Source organism: Bubalus kerabau, chromosome 3 (assembly GCF_029407905.1).
Source record: "Bubalus kerabau isolate K-KA32 ecotype Philippines breed swamp buffalo chromosome 3, PCC_UOA_SB_1v2, whole genome shotgun sequence".
In the NCBI taxonomy this organism is placed as follows: Eukaryota; Metazoa; Chordata; class Mammalia; order Artiodactyla; family Bovidae; genus Bubalus; species Bubalus kerabau.
This window is the reverse complement of record NC_073626.1, coordinates 84,291,858-84,311,289: the sequence shown is the minus strand read 5'-3', so window position 1 is coordinate 84,311,289 and position 19,432 is coordinate 84,291,858. Positions and strand designations below refer to the sequence as shown.

The window sequence follows — 19,432 nt, the reverse complement described above, 5'->3', positions numbered from 1 at the left end:
TGCAATTAGGAACACCTCTTGATAACTAATGATATCCCACCAGAAAATACTCAGTAAGATATTTTCAGACAAGCCCTCTTTTCTTAAGTACTGGAATAAAACCTGCACACCATCAATTGAGCAACTGTCTTCATCCTCTCTCTGGCCCTGTAGACAATCTAGTTGATAAAGTGTGACATTGTGAATAATCTTGGTTTTGCCAGCTAAGCTTTTCCCACCTGCTATCACAGGAGAGCCGTACAGCAGTATTTTCATCAACCTGTTTGCAGTGCTTCTCATCTCATCATTTGAATTTGGTGAAGCAACCAGAGGAAACATCAAAATTGCTTTCCATTCTGCATAACAGGAAAGGAGAATAAGCTGCTTTTTCTGTGCAACTGAATCCTGACACTAGTGGTCCCTGGGCTCTGGGCCCATTGCTGCCCGAAGTGAACAGCCTTAGCTTATCAGAGTTGTTGGGAAAGAACTTGAGTATGGTTTCTTCGCTTTTTGTGCTTGCTGGAAGAATATGATGAGGATGTAAAGTAAATTATTTTCTTCTTTGATAAACCAGGAAGAAATGTCCTTCATGTCAGGTTGCAATGCAAGCTAACATGCTCCTTTGATTTATGCCACATCACCAAGGCAGAAGGGTCTTTGTTAATGACCTTTGCGGTTAAAGGTTACTCTCATTTTGATTAACGACAAAACTAGCAAGCAACCAATGCAAAGGATACACCCAGGTAAAACTGAGCAGAGGGGCTCTAGACACACCTCTTTGTTCCTGAGAGAGGACCATGTATAGCTCTTGGTCTAAGTAGCCTCCATGGAATTAAGGACCTGCAGGTCAAGTGAACCATCAGCCTAGGGAAGAAACAGCATCTCACTGAAAATATCTCCCCATTTCAATATAAAGAAATTCTTGCCATGCCAGAATTACTTCCTTTTAAATGCATTTTTTCCAGCATCAGTGATAGGGCACACTTGCCCTTAACTTATTAACTATCTCCCACCCCCCTCATCTTTTTTTCAGTTGTTTGATGAACTTGTGATTTACCCTAATGACCTTACATGTTTCATTTACTGGGTTTTGTCTGATTGGTAAAGGACAGGAATATTCATATGCGGTAGTTCGTTAGTGAAGTGAAGTGAAGTGAAGTGAAAGTTCCTCAGTCGTGTCCAACTCTTTGCGACCCCATACAGTCCATGGAATTTTCCAGGCCAGAATACCAGAGTCGGTAGCCGTTCCCTTCTTCAGGGGATCTTCCTAACGCAGGGATCGAACCCAGGTCTCCTACATTGTAAGCAGATTCTTTACCAGCTGAGATATAAGGGAAGCCCAACAGTACTGGAGTGAGTAGCCTGTCCCTTTTCCAGCAGATCTTCCTGACCCAGTAATCAAATCAGGGTCTCCTGCATTGCAGGTGGATTCTTCGCCAACTGAACTATCAGGGACACCCCAGTTCCAGTCGGTAGGTGGCATCTTTTATGTAGATGTTTTCTTGATTTCATAGTCATTCTGCTTTTTCACCAAGAGCCAAGAGCACCAGTTAGGGTTGTCAGAAGAAACGCAGGATGCCCAGTTAAATTTAAATTTCAGATGAGCAACAAATAATAGGTAAATTTATATCTCAAATGTTATTTTTTTAATCTAAAAATCAAATGTAACTGGGTATCCTTTATTTTAATTTGCTAAATCTTGCAACTCTAAAATGAATCTTCTCCAAATCAAAGAACTTGCTGTACAGAACTAAGAGACTGATGATGCTCTTAAGCCATATTTTCTGTGGCCATTTCCTTATAATACATAGCAAAACATTAAAAATAGGGACAGACTGTCATAAGAAAAAAGGATTAAACATAAGATGAATATAAATGAGATAGTAAGAACTCAGTGAGTTACCTAGAAAAGCTATGAAATTTTTAGTCTGTTGAAAGAGAGGAACATGAACAGGATTCCAACATAAATACCAAATAAATTCCAACATAAATACCCAAAATTTAGCTTCAATCATTCTTCCCAAGGCATTAAAATGTACAGTTTTATCCAATGTCTTACTTATTTTCACCCTCCAGCCTTCTGGTTTCTGACATTTTTTCCAGAAATACATTAAATAAAATAATTGTACTTATAATCATAGAAAATCTGGTGTAGTTTATCAGTATCTTTTTGAGTAGAGATGGAGACATTTCTACTTTTCAACTACTTTTTCTTTAAATGTGTCCAGAGGCTTCTCACATCTAATACAAATATGAAATAAATAGTATATGTTAATTAAGAATAACATATATCCAAGATTATAAGATGTTTTTTAGAATTTTAAAGTTGAATTTGGCAATAGAAAGGGCACTTTAGTGTAGGGAAAAAGGAATCCCAAACCAAGAGGCTGGCCAAGTGATGAATTCATGGACTATATTAATAAACGAAAAAATTAGATAAATCAGTGCTAGACAAGGAGAGACTATTGACTTTGAAATGCGGTGAGCTTATTGAAGCCTCTGGGTGAGGTTCTTTGTAGTGATACCTAATTGGGTGGCTCCTTGCCCATTGGCCCTGTAGTATAATGGTCACAGGACTGACACCTGACCCAAAGTGGGCTAAAGGTTGCTCATGCCTTGGAACATTAGGCTTAAACTGTGAGACACAGAAGTTGCTAGACTTAAACCCGGTAACAGTGGTGCTGTTAAAAAAAAAAAAACAACACCAAAAAAACTCATCAAGGAATTTCTACAGCCGTAATCTAGAAGCTGTCCTTATTCCTGCTGTTCCTCAATTTTGCATTTCAGCTGTATCTTAGATTGCATCAACTAGTTCAGTATTTTTCCAACAGATGTCTTTGTGCTTAAGTTAGCTAGAATTGGCTTTTGGGTTGCTTGCAAGCAAAAAGAATTGTATGACGTTTTGAGGTCAATTTCATCTCATTTTGATTCTCATCTAATCAAATATGCCAGATATTTTGTTAGGAGAGATAGAATGGTGAATGAGATGAACATGATTCTGCTTTATGGAGCTTTTAGTCTATCAGAGAAAATAGACACTGACAACATAATTAAACTATGGAAATGGAAGAGTTTCATTCATTCATCATACAAATATTTACTGAGCCCCTATTAGATATAAAGCATTGTTGTAGATGCTTGGAACATCTTTAGAGAAAACAAATATTCCCACTTTTGTATCTTCCAGCAGGGGATGAAAAATAATCAATAAACCTAAAAGTACATAAATAAATAATATAGATTTAGGAGGTGGTAAGTGCTATGGGAAAAGAAATTAAAAAGGAGATTGCAAGAAATCATGCATACATCAAAGGGCTTAGAGTCCAGAGAGAAAAGACAGGTTGGAGAAAGTGAATTATTATTAGAGCTGAAATACTGGCAACAAGGCCAAATGGTCCAAAAAGGTGAAGTTAACCACAGTATGTTGTTAAAGACTTTATAAGCCGTTTTGAGGATTTTGAACTTTATCCTAAGGCAATCCAAAGCCACTTAAGAGTTTTAAGCTATGGACATGATCACATTTACATTTTAAATTTATTGTTCTGCCTCCAACCTGGAAAACCCATTGAAGGCTAACAGTGGTGGATGAGAGAGAATAATTAGGAGGTGGTTGTCCTAGTCCAAGTGAGAAATGGTGATACCGTTGATTAACATGTGTTTCTTGAATTGGAAAATGGTAGCTGTATTTAAATGGCTGTTAACGAGACAAATTTTCAGCTTATCATATTTAGAGTAAATTAATGCCTGTCCAGGTTTATGTTCTGTTCTTCGAGCTTTGATGCTGTTTACCAATTTGAAATGTTGACCACTTTTTCACTGGCTTCATACCTTCCAAGTTTAATTATGTCTCATCTTTAGGAAGAAAATATATGACAAGTTAAGGAGCTGTGCAGCCACAGGACAAGCATTGATTCTGCTCACCTGCGTTTATACCTAGCTACCTACATATGGTTGTCCTCAAATTCTGAGAGAAACAATACAGGGTACAAGCAAACCAAGTATATACAACTCCTCTATTAACAGACCTTCCCTTTAGATTCTTGTATTCTTTTCTTCCTAGTGAGATAGTGTAGATGATGTAGGAGAAAACCACATGCTCCTTTTACCATTCCACTATTAGGTCTTGATTAAGGTTTATCTGCTGGTAAGCAATAGGTCATTTAGCCCTCATAATTTGTTATAACATCTTGTTACACTCAAATAATATTTTTTAAAGGCTGTGAAACTAGACAGGTGTTATGCTTGGTTGCTGCACAAGCAGTTTAGCACTTAACCAGTTTCATTGGTACAAATGAAGTTATAAAGTTATAAAGTGTAAGTCACTCTTTGTGACCCCATGGACTGTGGCCCGCTAGACTCCTCTGTCCAGGGAGTTCACCAGGCAAGAATACTGGAGTGGGTTGCCATGCCCTTCTCCAGGGGATCTTCCTGACTCAGGGATCGAACCCTGAAACACATATTAATCAAGGGTATCACCATTTCTCACTTGGACTAGGACAACCACCTGCTAATTATTCTCTCCCATCCACTACTGTTTGCTTTCAATGGGTCTCCTGCATTGCAGGCCGATTCTTTATCATCTGAGCCACCAAGGAAGCCCAAAGTTAAAGTTATACCCACCTGTAATTATTTGAATGTTTAATTTTCAGCATAGATACTAATCCCATCTTAAGCAGTCAGTTCCTTTTTTCCTTTGACCTGGGAAGAGCTTAGGCTCTTTCAGTCCCAAAGATGTAGACAAAAATTGCAGTCAGCCTTCAACTCCACTGCTTCAGGTCTTGCCAGTACAAATGTAACAACAATGGGAAAAGAGATTTTTGAATTCTCTTAGCATCCCTCCAAAAATTTCCCCTCTCATGCTTGAGGAAGTGAGAAAGGAAGAGAAGAGTGCCAAGTACCACGTTTTGCCATGCTGGAATGTAGTTTCCTTTGGGCCAATTGGGTGTTCTTGATTGTCAAGAAATCTGCCTTTCTTAAGGAAGTTGGGGGAGATCAGATGGTTAAGTGGCACTTAAGGACATGGTTTTTAAGTGTTACCATTGTAATATCTTATTTTAAAATGTACTTTTTAAACATGGGTTTCCATCTTGTATTACTTTGTGTCTTGGTCTCTCTCCCTCATGAATTACTTTGCATCTTGTTTGAAGTGAACAATTTTCAAATTTATATCCTATCCTACTTTTATTTCAGGAACTTTACTTAAAATATCTTTTTCCCCCTCCACCCTGCTCAGATATGCATGAACATTATATGCATTTCATACTCTTTAAGACAGAGAAAATAATAAGCCAATCTGAATAGTGGTAAAAGAAGAGTCAGAGTAGAGATTTTATTCTCAAAAGAGAGGACAGAGCAGTATCTTCGTATTGCTATCAGTTATCTATTGTTAATATAAGTCATGAAAAGACATAAATTAGTAAAACAAGGAAATAGAACATGAATTTGGAGGTATTCTCAATTCCATGCAGCCCAGCATAGTGAATGCTTGCTTCTTGGGAGCAGGTAACACATTCTACTCCTATTTGTATCCCCTTACTCCACCGAAGGAGTCAAGCATATGCCTACTGGTTACTAAACACATGAATAGATGAGTAGAGTAAATTGAAATTAATGATACTTAAGAGACATCTAATACTGTCCTTAACTTTACTAGAAGTCACACCAGTGATGGACGCAGAAGATTTTATTGGGAATTGAGTGCTGAGTTATATAACTCTCTGGGGCTGGTGTGTGGCCACACTCAAGGAAGGAGCTACTGGAGAACAGACTAGAAATTAGGCAAATGGCCCTCAATTTGAGTATGTGTCAGAATCACCTGGAGGGCTTCGGAGAGCAGTGTCCTAGGCCCTAACCTCCAAGGGAGTTTCTGATTCAGTAGATCCGGAATGAGGCTTTAGAGTTTGCATTAGTTAGGGTTTGCATTTCTGAGATTTCCCCCTTAGGTGGTTCTGATGCTGCTAATCTAAATAGAATTTGAAAAGCTGGCCCAGCTCTGGGGATCTGGTCAGGCTGTGCGCTGTGTGATTTGCATAGAGGAGGAGGTAATTACAGCAATTTCTGAAGCCAGTACCTAGATAATGTAACAAAGAACTTAAATGGGAGTTAAAAATCAGCTGACATAAATAAGATGGAAGATAGAATGAATGGAATCAACCTAGTAATACCTTCAGCTTAGTTAATTTAATTTAGCAATGTTAGACCATCCACCTATATCTGAGCTAATATGTAGATAAGTTATTCCTGAAATATGTTTACATTGGCAGAAAGTTTATGCCCTTGTGCATATGTCAAGGTAAATGATGAAGATGGAGAGAGGGCAGCTCAAGGAGAGAAGACACATCATTCAGCCTAGAGAAAGAATTTAGGAGAGACTACCTCCACTTCCCACTCTTCACTCTTCCCACCCAATTAGTGCTATATCCCTGGTAAATATCCTTAGGAGGTTTCTGAAACTGTGGCGACAGCTTCAGCAACCAGGTATCATGTGGAAGCGTTTCACTTTATTGTAATAGTTAAGCGGAAACTACCTAAATTTAGACCTGATTGCATATGCTTCGTTGTGCTCAGCTAATTGGGTTTCTTGCATTTTAAAACTTGAGTATGAAGTTTTTGCATACTTATCCGTGTTCCTTCCAGTAATCGTTTAGGACTTTGGGGAACATTAACATTTATCTTTGTTACAGAATTTTACAGACTTAAGTGGATTTTCTCAACTTGCCAACAAAAAGGAATAGAGGTAGTGCATTAAAATGAAATATGTCTAAAAAATTGTTACATTTTGGTAAGCAAATGGTCAGATGCTCATATTTAATCTAATTTCATTTCTGAAAATATTTTTTAAAAAACTGCTTAGTGATCCTTTCAAGGGAAAACTCAGCTCATGTATAAAAAGCCATATAAAAATGACTCCAGAGACCTTGGCTGCACATCCAGTGGTCAAATATTTCAATGCTCCGCTGCTCCCGTTCCTGTTACAGGTACATGTGACAGCGCTGCAGCGATGAGTGGAATTTTAAAGAGGAAGTTTGAAGAAGTTGACGGCTCCTCGCCCTGCTCCTCTGTGCGGGAATCAGATGATGAAGTTTCCAGCAGTGAAAGCGCTGACAGTGGGGACAGTGTCAATCCATCCACTTCTAATCATTTTCCCCGTGAGTACAAAAGCCATGGCTGAGACGGATGGTTTGGTTCTACAGTGAAAACAATTGTATCATTGTGGTGACTTTTTAACTGTTATTACTAATTTTGTTTTGCTTGTGCAATTGAACTAAAAGCAAGACATGATTAAGGAAAAATGAAAGATTTTTGAGGCATCAGTGGATTCCTTTGTTTAGTGGATTATTTGATAGTGTTAACCAACAGATTCAATGAAAAATGACTTTTTATTATTATTACTTTTCAAAGGAAATGCCCTACTCTGGCAGTAGATGCGGAAAGACATGTCTAGGCACAAAAAATGTATCCTCATCATAGCTGAAATGATACTCTAGGAGAAAAAAAAAAAAAAAAACATGGAGAAGATGTATTTGGGAGTGGAAAGTCTGGGCTCACTGAGAAAGCGCATAGCCAACCATGATTTAAGAGATTAAACAGCAGCAAAACTCTCCCAAATGTGCAAGTACTGTTTATACCTCTTTCTACACATCCCTTTATTCTCTTATCCTTACGAATAATATTTAAAGCCCACAAAATAAAAAAGCTGTATTCTTTCTCTTTTTCCACTGCACTGTAGCATCACACCTTCCTGTCAGGCAAGGTACTGTGAGGTTTGAAGGACTGACAAGAGAATTGCATAAGGTAATACAATCTACAGGCTAAATGAAACTATTACTAGCTAAATAATCTTGAGTTTATGTTTCCCATAGGAAGCTTTTAACATATCGTGATATGATGACAAATAACTAATATTAGTTTTTTATTTTTCAGTTAAGTAGCTGATTTTATTAATATGTCATTACATAATGTAGAATTTATTTTGGCAATGTGACTACCGAGAAAACCAAGAGAATTAATCATATTTTTAAGAGTTAATAAGGAGCTCAATAAAACTATTGAACATGAGACACATATACTAAAATCAACAGCATTCCTTTAAGCAAGCAAAATTCATAGAAAATAGAATGAGATGACATCTACAATTATTATAACAAAAATGTCATCAAATATTCAGGGACAAAGTAATTGTGTGATGTAGGTTGATCTTCAGATATATTTACAAATGTCATGATAGTGTGAAATGAGCTTGTGTTTTGATTTTAAAGATGTATGTTACGTGTTTGACCTTAATATTAACAGTGATAATAACAACAACATCATCATCTAAGATGGTTTTGTGAAGATCAAAGAGCTAGTGAGATAATACACATGAAAGAACTTTGTAAAATGTCAAGTACTGAGCACATGTTATATTAAAATTTATTCTCATAGCTCACATTTATTGGGTACATGCTGTGATCCAATAGCTTTATAGACATTATTCCTACCCTTTACAGCCATCCTGGAAGAACCACTACCTTCAGTTTACAGAGGAAATAACTGAGGCTCAAAGAGGCTAAATATCTTGCCCAAGATCACATAGGATTTAAGACTAGACACACATATATACATGTGTGTGTATATATACATATATATATATCTCTCTCCATATATTTATGTGTCCCATCCCATAGTCTTCACCTTTTCTATTATCTCATTCTGCCCTTTTATTATATAATATTGGACATATCTTTATAATGCGATTTATTGTGAGTTAGAAAAGTACTTGAATTAATGAAGAGACAGGTTATACTTCTGGATATAAAGGTAAATCTGTTAAATCTTTCCACATTAATTTGTGGATATAAAAGTATAATCTTTATAAAACCCTCAACTAGACTTTCTTAGAGGTGATGGAATAATAAAATCTATTTGGAAAAATAAGCTAATGAGAATAAAGGGATATTTTTAAAAAGAAGCCATAAATCTTGAAAAGCTACCCCAGATATCAAATAATCATAGAAAATTATATAGTTTAACATTTTTGGTACTGTATTAGATCTAGGAAAATAGAGAAAATCTCAACGTAGTATAGATAAGAATTATATATTATATATACATATGTTATATGAATAGAGCATTATAAAACAATGTGAGAGGGAGGAAGTATTTAATTAATGATTTTGGTATTAGAGTTTGAAATAGAAAAATTCAGAAATCCATCTCACAACTTATACCAAAATACATTTCAGTTGGAGTAAGTAGACAAAGATTTTTAAAATTCATATCATGGGGGAAATTACATATTTGCTAAATGTTTGGTAGGATTGTTATCTGAGCTTTGAAGTAACATAAAAAAGTCACATTGCAAAATACTTAAAATATTTAATAATAGAAAAGTATTAAACATACCTGATCCTCCCAAAGCCCAAAGTAAAATAATCTATATTGGAAAGAAATTTGCAGTTAGTATGGCAAAGCATTATTGTCTAATGGCATACAAAAATACACATGTAAATTTTTTATATAAATTAAGATACATACCTTCAAAGATAATCAACATGATAGCAAATATAATTAGCAAATATTTTGAAGCATTATAGTAGTAATAACACAGAGTAAAGTAGTACTAGTGAGACTTCATTGTATGAAATCGTGGAAATTTCATCTCCATGAAATTAGTGTTCCTCTCTCCAATAAAAAATAGTAGTACAGTACTTAAGTGCTGGTGATGGTCACAGTACAAATTGTATGTACATCCATATTGCTATTGATGGCAATGAAATTTATAAAGCACTTTGGAAATATAAGAGCCATAATGATATTCATCTCTATACATCTATGCTTCAGATAATTTGTCTACAGGGGAAAACATCAAAAACACAGGGAAAATGCATAATTGAAAATGTTGATGGTTGAGGGCAATGCCAAAAAATGGGGATTGGGGCAGGAAAGAGGAAGGTCATGTGTCTAAGAGTGGGGAAATGATTCATTAAGTTTATGGTAGCTGATACAGTTAAGTATTTTCATGATAATTATGAAGACATGGGGCTTCCCAGGTGGTGCTAATGGTAAAGAATCTGCCTGCATGCAGAAGATGCAGTTTCTATCCCTGGGTCAGGAAGATCCCCTGGAAGAGGGCACAGGCAACCCACTCCAGTATTCTTGTCTGGAGAGTATGACGGACAGAGGAGCCTGGCTGGCTACATTCCACAGGGTCGCAAAAAATCGGACACAACTGAAATGACTTAGCACAGCACAGCATGAAGACATGAGGTAGTGTTAAGAAAAGGAGAACACACAATTTTACCTACACTGCCAGGGAATGTCTTTGTATCATGCTGCTAAGTGCTGCTAAGTTGCTTCAGTCATGTCTGACTCTGTGCGACCCCATAGATGGCAGCCCACCAGGCTCCCCCGTCCCTGGGATTCTCCAAGCAAGAACACTGGAGTGGGTTGCCATTTCTTTCTCCAATGATTAAGTTACTCTAAAAACTGAAAGCAATTTGGTTTTTTGAAGTATTAGAATGATAGATTAATTTCATATTTGTTAATTTTTATTTCAGTTAATATTTATATATCTCACAAAAAGTGTTTTAAATTTAAACTAAAATAACTGTAGTTTAGATTGTGTTTATGTAAGCAAATGGCATGATCACTAAATCATGCAATGCTTCAGTTAGCTAGTAAAGATTTTTTATGAGTTATGTCCAACAGATGTTATTTTTCCTGTTGAATAAAATAGACATATTTTGTGGTGCCCAAGAAGTTACTGAAATTTTCAACTCATCATTTATTGTCAGTGGTAGTTGGCAATAGTTAGTTTTCAAACTTGATAATTTAACTTTGTATTAAATGAAATCTGGCAGAGATTTTTCATTTTTAAAGACAATTAAATGATTGATTTAATCAAAAGTGCCCTTTTGATTTAATAGTCTGTTTAGTTTACCATATTAACATTATGGGGAAGGAGAAAAAGTGGGAGAAAAAAAGGCAAAACATCAAAAAACAAAAATTCTCCCTAGATTATTAATATTTGCTGTATAAAAGATCTGAACATGTTAACCCATGTGAGAGTATTTAAAAAGATTTCTTGTTTCTTGAAATGTATTTCAAATCATTTGCTAGCCCCAAATAGAGGCACAAATTTTTGTAAAATGTTTTATTTATTTTTTCAGCTAGATTAAAGTATGTACTGATCTGAAGTCATTTTTAGAAATATGTATTATTATTGATGAATCTTATTTCTTTAATATATTTGTCTACTTTCAAAATAAAAGTAATTACCATAAAGAAGGATTTTTGATTACTATCAAATTTATGTGGTATTAGGAAACCAAATTAAGCTTCACACAGATCTTTTAAGATACGGTTATTTAAATCTCACTCATTGTGAGCTCGTCTTTCAAATTTAAAATGTCAGGTACACCCAGTGCTTTATAAGCACTAACATATTGTGTAACATAATATTTTGTTATCATTACAAATATAGGAATTGCTACAAATCATGTAGTACGAGGCAGCATCTATGGTAGTAGAAAATTCCATGCTATTCCATGCTTTCTGTAAGCCTATTCAGTTTGTAGCACATCACATTATGATATTAAAAGCTTCGAAATGTAAATCAGTAAAGACATTATGCCTTTTTCCTTGGACTCTGGAGTTTTGCTAGGCAATTAGCATACTCGCCCGCGATCAACCAAGGTCATATCTTGTACTTCCCTTGAGATAGAAGCCGCTGGATTCTGTATTGCTGTGGAACGCTTTGTTTCATCAAATCCCTGTGGCTCTATAGCCAATCAGCCTGTACTTGAGCTCTGTCACAGGGAGAGCTACAGAGAAGCCGGTATGATTTTTTCCTACCCTTTCAAGGTTCTTGGCACTTCCCACAAGTAATGAGAAGCTGTTCGATGAAGCAGCCTCCCCCAAGGAACACATATTTTTCCTGAAACATAGTGTTTCTACAAATAAACATATAGTATTTAGGAAGTGGAAATATCAAAAGGCAAAATGATAGGTATTCTAAATTGCATGTGAAATCTGATGGTGGATGTCTTATATAGGATAAGAGTTTCTAATGTACAGTTCCACATTCTTGAGTTCACTGGGTAGCCTAAAATCATTGTTTGATTAGGAGCCATTATTGTACCCATTTTATACAAGTAGAAGTTAACATTCAGAGGTATATTAATTTACCCGATGGCTGAGTTATAATCTGTGTTTGTCTCCTGCCCTCCCGCCTCCTTCCTTACTTCCCTCGGTTTCTCTCTGAATACATAGGGCGTGAATATGCTGCCACGTGCATCCAAGTCACCGTTTCCCTCCAATGTCATTTCCCTCCCACTGACTGCACATTTTATAGTGGGATTAGGGATTAAAAATCAATGGAAATCAGATCTTGACATGAAACTTTGTGGTGGAAGTACAACCAAAACATATCTATTCTCTTTACCAAGCAGTTAACATGCATTGAACATTTAGATTCAGTTTTGACAGATATGGTGTATCTTATGTTCAGTGTCTGTGGTAGGTGCTTTTAGACATGTCAAAATGATAGACTACCGGCGGTAAATACAGCTCAGATTACAGGTTGTGTCTACTCAGCATTGTGATAATAACTTAAGAACTTACTATAGCAAAAACAAACATAGCAATCAATCCCTGAATCAATAATTTTTCAAACAATGGAGGCGTGTTAAGGCAGAAAGTGAAGATCGAAGTTTTAGGGAAGTCTTTGAGCAGGAGTAGGCACCATGTGACCCTCAAAAGCTTCTTCCTACCTTGTAATAATATGGTTCTAAGAACAAGGATCAAAATTGGTCTTAAGTTAGAGCAGAAACCAAGTAGGAAAAGATAAGCAACATAGGGCAAGGAACCTCTGATAAGCTGTTAAATTAAGACCTTCCCAGACCCTGACTCCCTTCATCTCCTTGTGCTAGAAAAGAACCAATTAGCCTGGCATTGTGAGATCAGATCTGGAACCAGTTGCAGATTTACATAGTAGGTCATGTCCCTATCTGGACACCAGCCATGGACCAGTTAAGTCATTAAGTGTTTAGTTTAGTGGAAATATGGGATTTAAGTAGTTTGAGTGAAAGAAATAGATACAAGTTAGTGGTCCATTTGGAAAATATTTAATACTCACTTGAATGTGTTATAAAAGCCATTGACTGATATACAGTGGAATTATTTTCAGATTATTTTGCCTGAGAGGTCTGGGAAATCCAGTGCAATGAATCAGAAATAGTCAACCATGGCTGCCTCCTCTGACCTTCCTTTCCCCATCCCTCAGGCTGAAAGTTCTTCTCCTCTGCTTCTCAATCTCTGACTACGAAGTTCTGTACCCGCTACAAGGCTCATATCAAATGTTTTTTCTCTATGAAAACTTTACCAAGTCTCTTATTCTATTCATCCTCTTTCCTGAATCTCCTGGTATTTCAAACACTTTGGCAATGGTTTTCTATCTTCTTTGCATCCCAGTATTTCCCACCGTGATGTGAATAGCCATGTGATAGTTCACTGAACCATTAGCCTCTTGCTTCCTTGACCACCTCTATTCTGGAGTCTTCTGTTCCATTCATATCATTTTTCTCCACTCATAGCTGCTTGTGTCCACAGCTTTACCCATGATAGTTTGACAAACCAGTACAGCTCTATCGTTGAAATATCAAATCTCAGTGCTCTAAACTCAGACCATACCCCTTCTCCTTCCACTCCATTTCTCCCTCTACCCATATTTTTATCTCATACTCTTGTTTTCCCCAACATGTGGGTGCATGCTATGTTGTTTCAGTCATGTACAACTCTTTGTGACCCCCATGGACTATAGCCCGCCAGGCTTCTCTGTCTATGGGATTCTACAGGCAAAAATACTGGTATGGGTTGCCATGCTCTTCTCCAGGGGATCTTCCTGACCCAGGGATCAAACTCACATCTCTTATGTCTCCTGCATTGCCAGGTGGACTCTTTACCACTAGGACCAGCTGGGAATCCCTTTCCCCAACATAATACCCACTTTTTATCTTTACATATCTTTCCAGAGCACCCTTTATATTCACTCTTTTGTTTTGGCTTTTTTTGCCGAGAGTGCGGTGAGGCCTGGACTCTTAACCATTTTCCTCCCATATCCTTTACTCCATATTTCCTTTTTATTCAAAACAGCTGAACACTTTAAGAAGTTTTGGAGAAAATGATAAAACTGGGTGTTTTCAACTTGGCTGCCCATTATTGCCACATGGCCTCCTCCTAAGGTGCCTAGGGTTGTTTTCTCTTCCATCTCAAAGCACAGAGTACTTAGCAGACTCATCAAGTCCCTCCAGCTCTGACATCATATTGAACAGATTACCTTGCCTTCTCATCACCACGAACCCTACTTTCCTCTTTTCCTTTTCTGCATGTCCTTCTTTCTGTCTTTAAATAGGGCATTCAAAATGAGTTTCAAAGGAATGAGTGTAAGCTCAGCAAAGGCAGGAGCTAGGTCTTTGTGTGTCTCGTATCTAGTAACCTCTTAATAAATATTTGTGTAAGTGGATGAATGAACACTTATTAAGTACTTACTGTTTGCCATAGCCCTAGTACTAGGAGCTGGAAATACAAAAGTAAAGGAGACACCATTCAGTTCTGTAGAAACTTACAGTCTAATAGCTCTTCAGCCCTTCTCTAAATTATTGTATTCTGTTTTACACCATTGTTATTTGTGTGTATACCTTATCTTTTTGGAGATGTATAGAGCTTAAGCATATAGTCTCAGCCCTAAGACTGGTGCTGGTTCAATTGCTAATAAATCCTTGATAAATAGCACTTAGCTTTGTAAAGAGTTTTCTTTTTTAGTACAAATAAATCACATAAAGAAAAAAAGATGCATTTGTTGTAGGACTTCATAATGACATGGACATTAGTGGAAATAAATACCAATTTTCAGGCTAACTCTGTAATTTATGATTTGGATGGATGTCATTGTGATATATCAGGATCCTGATTTATCGGTTATTATATCCGAATATGTGTAATGGTGAACGGGGTTTTAAATAGGTTCCCACTGTAATTATGTATTCCCAGCATGTACATGCACCTTTCTGGTTTCATTTGCTTGTATACAGCTTTCCCAGGCAGAAACATCACTATTTAATTGGATGCTGTGCAGCTATTTAGGCAGTAGCAATATAACACACTTGAGAGAATCCAAGATGCTTTCACCTTCACCATTCTTTGAAACAGCTAGGGAAAAAAAAGGTATTACCAACTCATACCACTAACATTATATAAGTACAGTTCATTTAGTGTGGTTTGGTTTGGTTTAAATTTAGAATCAGGACCTCACATGTAGCCTTAATAAATGATGACTTACTATATTGAGCTGTTTATTTCAGCCCTAAGATTTTTTAAAAAAATTCTGTTTTAGTCTTATTGTCTTTCCCCTAGAGTCACATGTTATATAATAGGTCTCAAATCTGTCCACAGATCCCCTTATGTGTTGTACTCCCAGTACATACGACTTGCATCTCTCCTCTGGACTGCTGCAGGAGCCTGCCAGCTGCTCTGAGCTTCCTCTCTTGTAGGAAAATCAGCCTCTTCTTTATGCAGGAGTGTATTGGATCACATCTCTTTCCTATTTGAGTCCTTTAGTTGCTTTCAGTTGTATTCATTACCTCAGCCTCCAAAAATCTATGACTGAGACTTTGCTCTCCTTTCCAACTCCTCTCCTGCCTTCCCTCCATCTCCAAACTCCAGCCATACTGATCTTGATTCAGTTATTTGAATGTAACAAACTTTCTTGCTCTAAGATCCTTCTTGGAAGAGTCTTCCAATAACTGACTCTTGATATTTGAGGTTCCAGCTTGAATATCTGCTCTTTGAGGTAGCTGTCTCTGATCACCCCATCCAGAGCATTCTGATTCAAACTCTTCATCTGTTAGTGATATATATGCAAGTTTTTACAGGAAAATGGTACTATCTTGGAGTTGCTTTCCAATAACCCAGCAAAAAAAGAAAAAAAAAAAAGAGCTAGATGAAATGAGATTTAAAAGTATGCTACTCCTTATATTTTTATTTAATTATAATTTTACATAATACATTAAAATATGTAGGTACCATTTATCCTAAAATTTCTGTGAAAGCTGCTGCTGCTGCTGCTAAGTCACTTCAGTCGTGTCCGACTCTGTGTGACCCCATAGATGGCAGCCCACCAGGCTCCCCCTCCCTGGGATTCTCCAGGCAAGAACACTGGAGTGGGTTGCCATTTCCTTCTCCAGTGCATGAAAGTGAAAAGTGAAAGTGAAGTCGCTCAGTCGTATCTGACTCTTTGCGACCCCATGGACTGCAGCCTACCAGGCTCCTCTGTCCATGGGAGTTTCCAGGCAAGAGTACTGGAGTGGAGTGCCATTGCCTTCTCCATTCTGTGAAAGGTCAAGGGCTTAAAAAATGACCCAGTAAAATTTTGAAAAAGAATAAGGAAAGGGGAGGATGTGCTTACCCTAACATATCTCAGTACTGAAAATGTTATAGTGGTTAAAGAACATGGGACTGCACATGGAACAAATGGAGAGCTTAGAAACAGAGCAACATTTAAATGGCAACTTAGTTTACATCAGAGGAGACATTGCAAATGAGATGGAAAAGCAGAGACTGTTCTAGTGAATATTCTTTGAACAACTGGCCAGTCACATTGAAAAATATAAAATTAGATCCCTGATTCATACCATATATGAAAATGAATTCCCAATGAACTAAATCAGTTCAATAATGAACTAAATACCTAAATGTAAAAAAAAAAAAAATCAAATACTATAAAACTTGTAGAAAAATGTAGAGTATCTTTATGTCAGGTATGTGAGTAACACAAAGCATAAGGAAATATATATTTGCATATATTAAGCTCCTTTATATGACCAAATATGCAATTAAAAAGGTGAAGCAATGGGCACAGACAGGAAAAAAAATATTTGTAATTCATTAACTGACAAGGGATTACTATTTCAATATGAAAGGAACTCTTATAAAAATAAAAGCCAATCCTATAAAAAATAGACATAGAATATAAATATATAATACACAGAAAAACGCTAATACAATTATGAATAGATGTTCAATTCTGTGGTTAGTAATTAGGGAAATTAAAGTTGAAAGAAGACACTGTTTCACACATGATGTACTATCAACATGGCAAAATTTTAAAGTTTGACAATATCATTTATTGATAAGCATATATTGAGGCAGGAGCTCTCAAAATGTACTGTGTCAGATGCACTGTGAGCATGACATCTAGGAAACCCGGTAGTGAAAAGTTAACCATTAACTGTCCATCAATATGGGCTTCCCAGGTGGCTCAGAGGTAAAGAATCTGCCTGCTGGGGCAGGAGACACAAGCAAGGCAGGTTCAGTCCCTGGTTTGGAAAAACCGCTGGAGAAGGAAATGGCACCTACTCCAGTATTCTTGCCTGGAGAATCCCATGGACAGAGGAGCCTGGTGGGCTGCAGTCCATGGGGTTGCAAAGAGTCGGACACAACTGAGCAGGCACGCATGCATGCATGCGCCCATCAGTATAGGGTCGGATAAGCTGTGCTTTGTTCATATAATGACAAAACAGGTAATAGATTGAACTGAATAGTCAGGTTTATGTGTATATATATATACCGTTCAGTGAAAATTACAAGTTGCAAGACAGTACTTACATCATTAAAGCACACAGAAAAACAATCTATTTTATGAAACAAAAAATATACATAGGAAGGCATGATCAAAAAGGATGTGAAAATTGGTACCTCTGGAAAGGAAGGGTCTAAGAATGGATGGTGGGTGCTTTAACTGTACTTTCTCATTCCAGGCAATGGTACTGGAGTGGATTGCCATTTCCTTCTCCAGGGGATCTTCCCAACCCAGGGCTCGAACCCAGGTCTCCCACATTGTAAACAGATGCTTTACCATCTGAGCCACCAGGGAAGTCCAGAAAGGAAGGGTCTAAGAATGGATGGTGGGTGCTTTAACTGTACTTTCTCATTTTCATTTATATTTCAAAAGGAGGAATCTAAAGTTAATATGCTAAATACTAGTATCCATTAAATGTAGGTAATAAGTACATGTTACATCTGTAACTTTGAAATATTTTACAATTTTTGACAAGTTTTATGTATCTTTCACTTGGGATAAAAATCTGTGAATCACCCACTCTCTACATCCCCATTATTTTCTTTCTCTGCACCTTTTTTCCCTTTCATAGCACATACCACAATTTGCAACTATTTTATATTTGTTTGCTATTGCATATGTATTTTGTTTACCATTATATTCTGAATAACGAAAAACAGTAGAGCCCTGCAGCCCACTAGAAACTTTCAAGCCAAATTTGGTAGTTAGTTCAGTTGCTCAGTAATGTCCGACTCTTTGCGACCCCATGAATTCCAACACGCCAGGCCTCCCTGTCCATCACCAACTCCCGGAGTCTACCCAAACTCATGTCCATCAAGTCGGTGATGCCATCCAGCCATCTCATCCTCTGTCGTCCCTTTTTCCTCCTGCCCCCAATCCCTCCCAGCATCAGAGTCTTTTCCAATGAGTCAACTCTTCGCATGAGGTGGCCTAAGTATTGGAGTTTCAGCTTCAACATCAGTCCTTCCAATGAACACCCAGGACTGATCTCCTTTAGGATGGACTGGTTGGATCTCCTTGCAGTCCACAGGACTCGCAAGAGTCTTCTCCAACACCACAGTTCAAAAGCATCAATTCTTTGGTGCTCAGCTTTCTTCACAGTCCAACTCTCACAACCATACATGACCACTGGACAAACCAAAGCCTTGACTAGATGGACCTTTGTTGGCAAAGTAATGTCTCTGCTTTTGAATATGCTATCTAGGTTGGTCATAACTTTCCTTCCAAGGAGTAAGCGTCTTTTAATTTCATGGCTGCAGTCACCATCTGTAGTGATTTTGGAGCCCAAAAAAATAAAGTCTGACACTGTTTCCCCATCTATTTCCCATGAAGTGATGGGACCAGATGCTATGATCTTAGTTTTCTGAATGTCGAGCTTTAAGCCAACTTTTTCACTCTCCTCTTTCACTTTCATCAAGAGGCTTTTTAGTTCCTCTTCACTTTCTGCCATCGGAGAAGGCAATGGCACCCCACTCTAGTACTCTTGCCTGGAAAATCCCATGGACGGAGGAGCCTGGTAGGCTGCAGTCCATGGGGTCACTGAGAGTCGGACACGACTGAGCGACTTCACTTTCACTTCTCACTTTCGTGCATTGGAGAAGGAAATGGCAACCCACTCCAGTGTTCTTGCCTGGAGAGTCCCAGGGACGGGGAGCCAGGTGGGCTACTGTCTATGGGGTCGCACAGAGTCGGACACGACTGAAGTGACTTAGCAGCAGCAGCAGCAGCACTTTCTACCATAAGGGTGGTGTCATCTGCATATCTGAAGTTGTTGATATTTCCAGCTGTGTGTCTTCATTAGGTAGAACTAAATTTAATGTATTCATTTAGTGCCTT

The 19,432-nt window shown here is 37.5% G+C and overlaps 1 protein-coding gene and 1 long non-coding RNA gene across 7 annotated transcripts in view; one reads left to right on the top strand and one right to left on the bottom strand.

Moving 5' to 3' along the window:
- Positions 1 to 19,432, top strand: part of CSRNP3 (cysteine and serine rich nuclear protein 3) — a 105,037-nt gene that overhangs the window by 11,766 nt on the left and 73,839 nt on the right. For 2 of the 6 annotated variants that reach the window (XM_055572388.1, XM_055572386.1), the window contains exon 2: positions 6,957 to 7,127. In XM_055572388.1, the coding sequence (XP_055428363.1) occupies positions 6,980 to 7,127 (148 nt within the window). In that variant the 5' untranslated portion in view covers positions 6,957 to 6,979. The other 4 variants (XM_055572390.1, XM_055572387.1, XM_055572389.1 and 1 more) reach the window with 4 other exon arrangements.
- Positions 7,030 to 15,917, bottom strand: LOC129646360 (uncharacterized). Its single transcript, XR_008711882.1, has 3 exons — positions 15,444 to 15,917; positions 9,364 to 9,394; positions 7,030 to 7,166 (listed from the first exon to the last, which is right to left on the bottom strand). It is a non-coding gene; the product is annotated as an uncharacterized LOC129646360 (long non-coding RNA).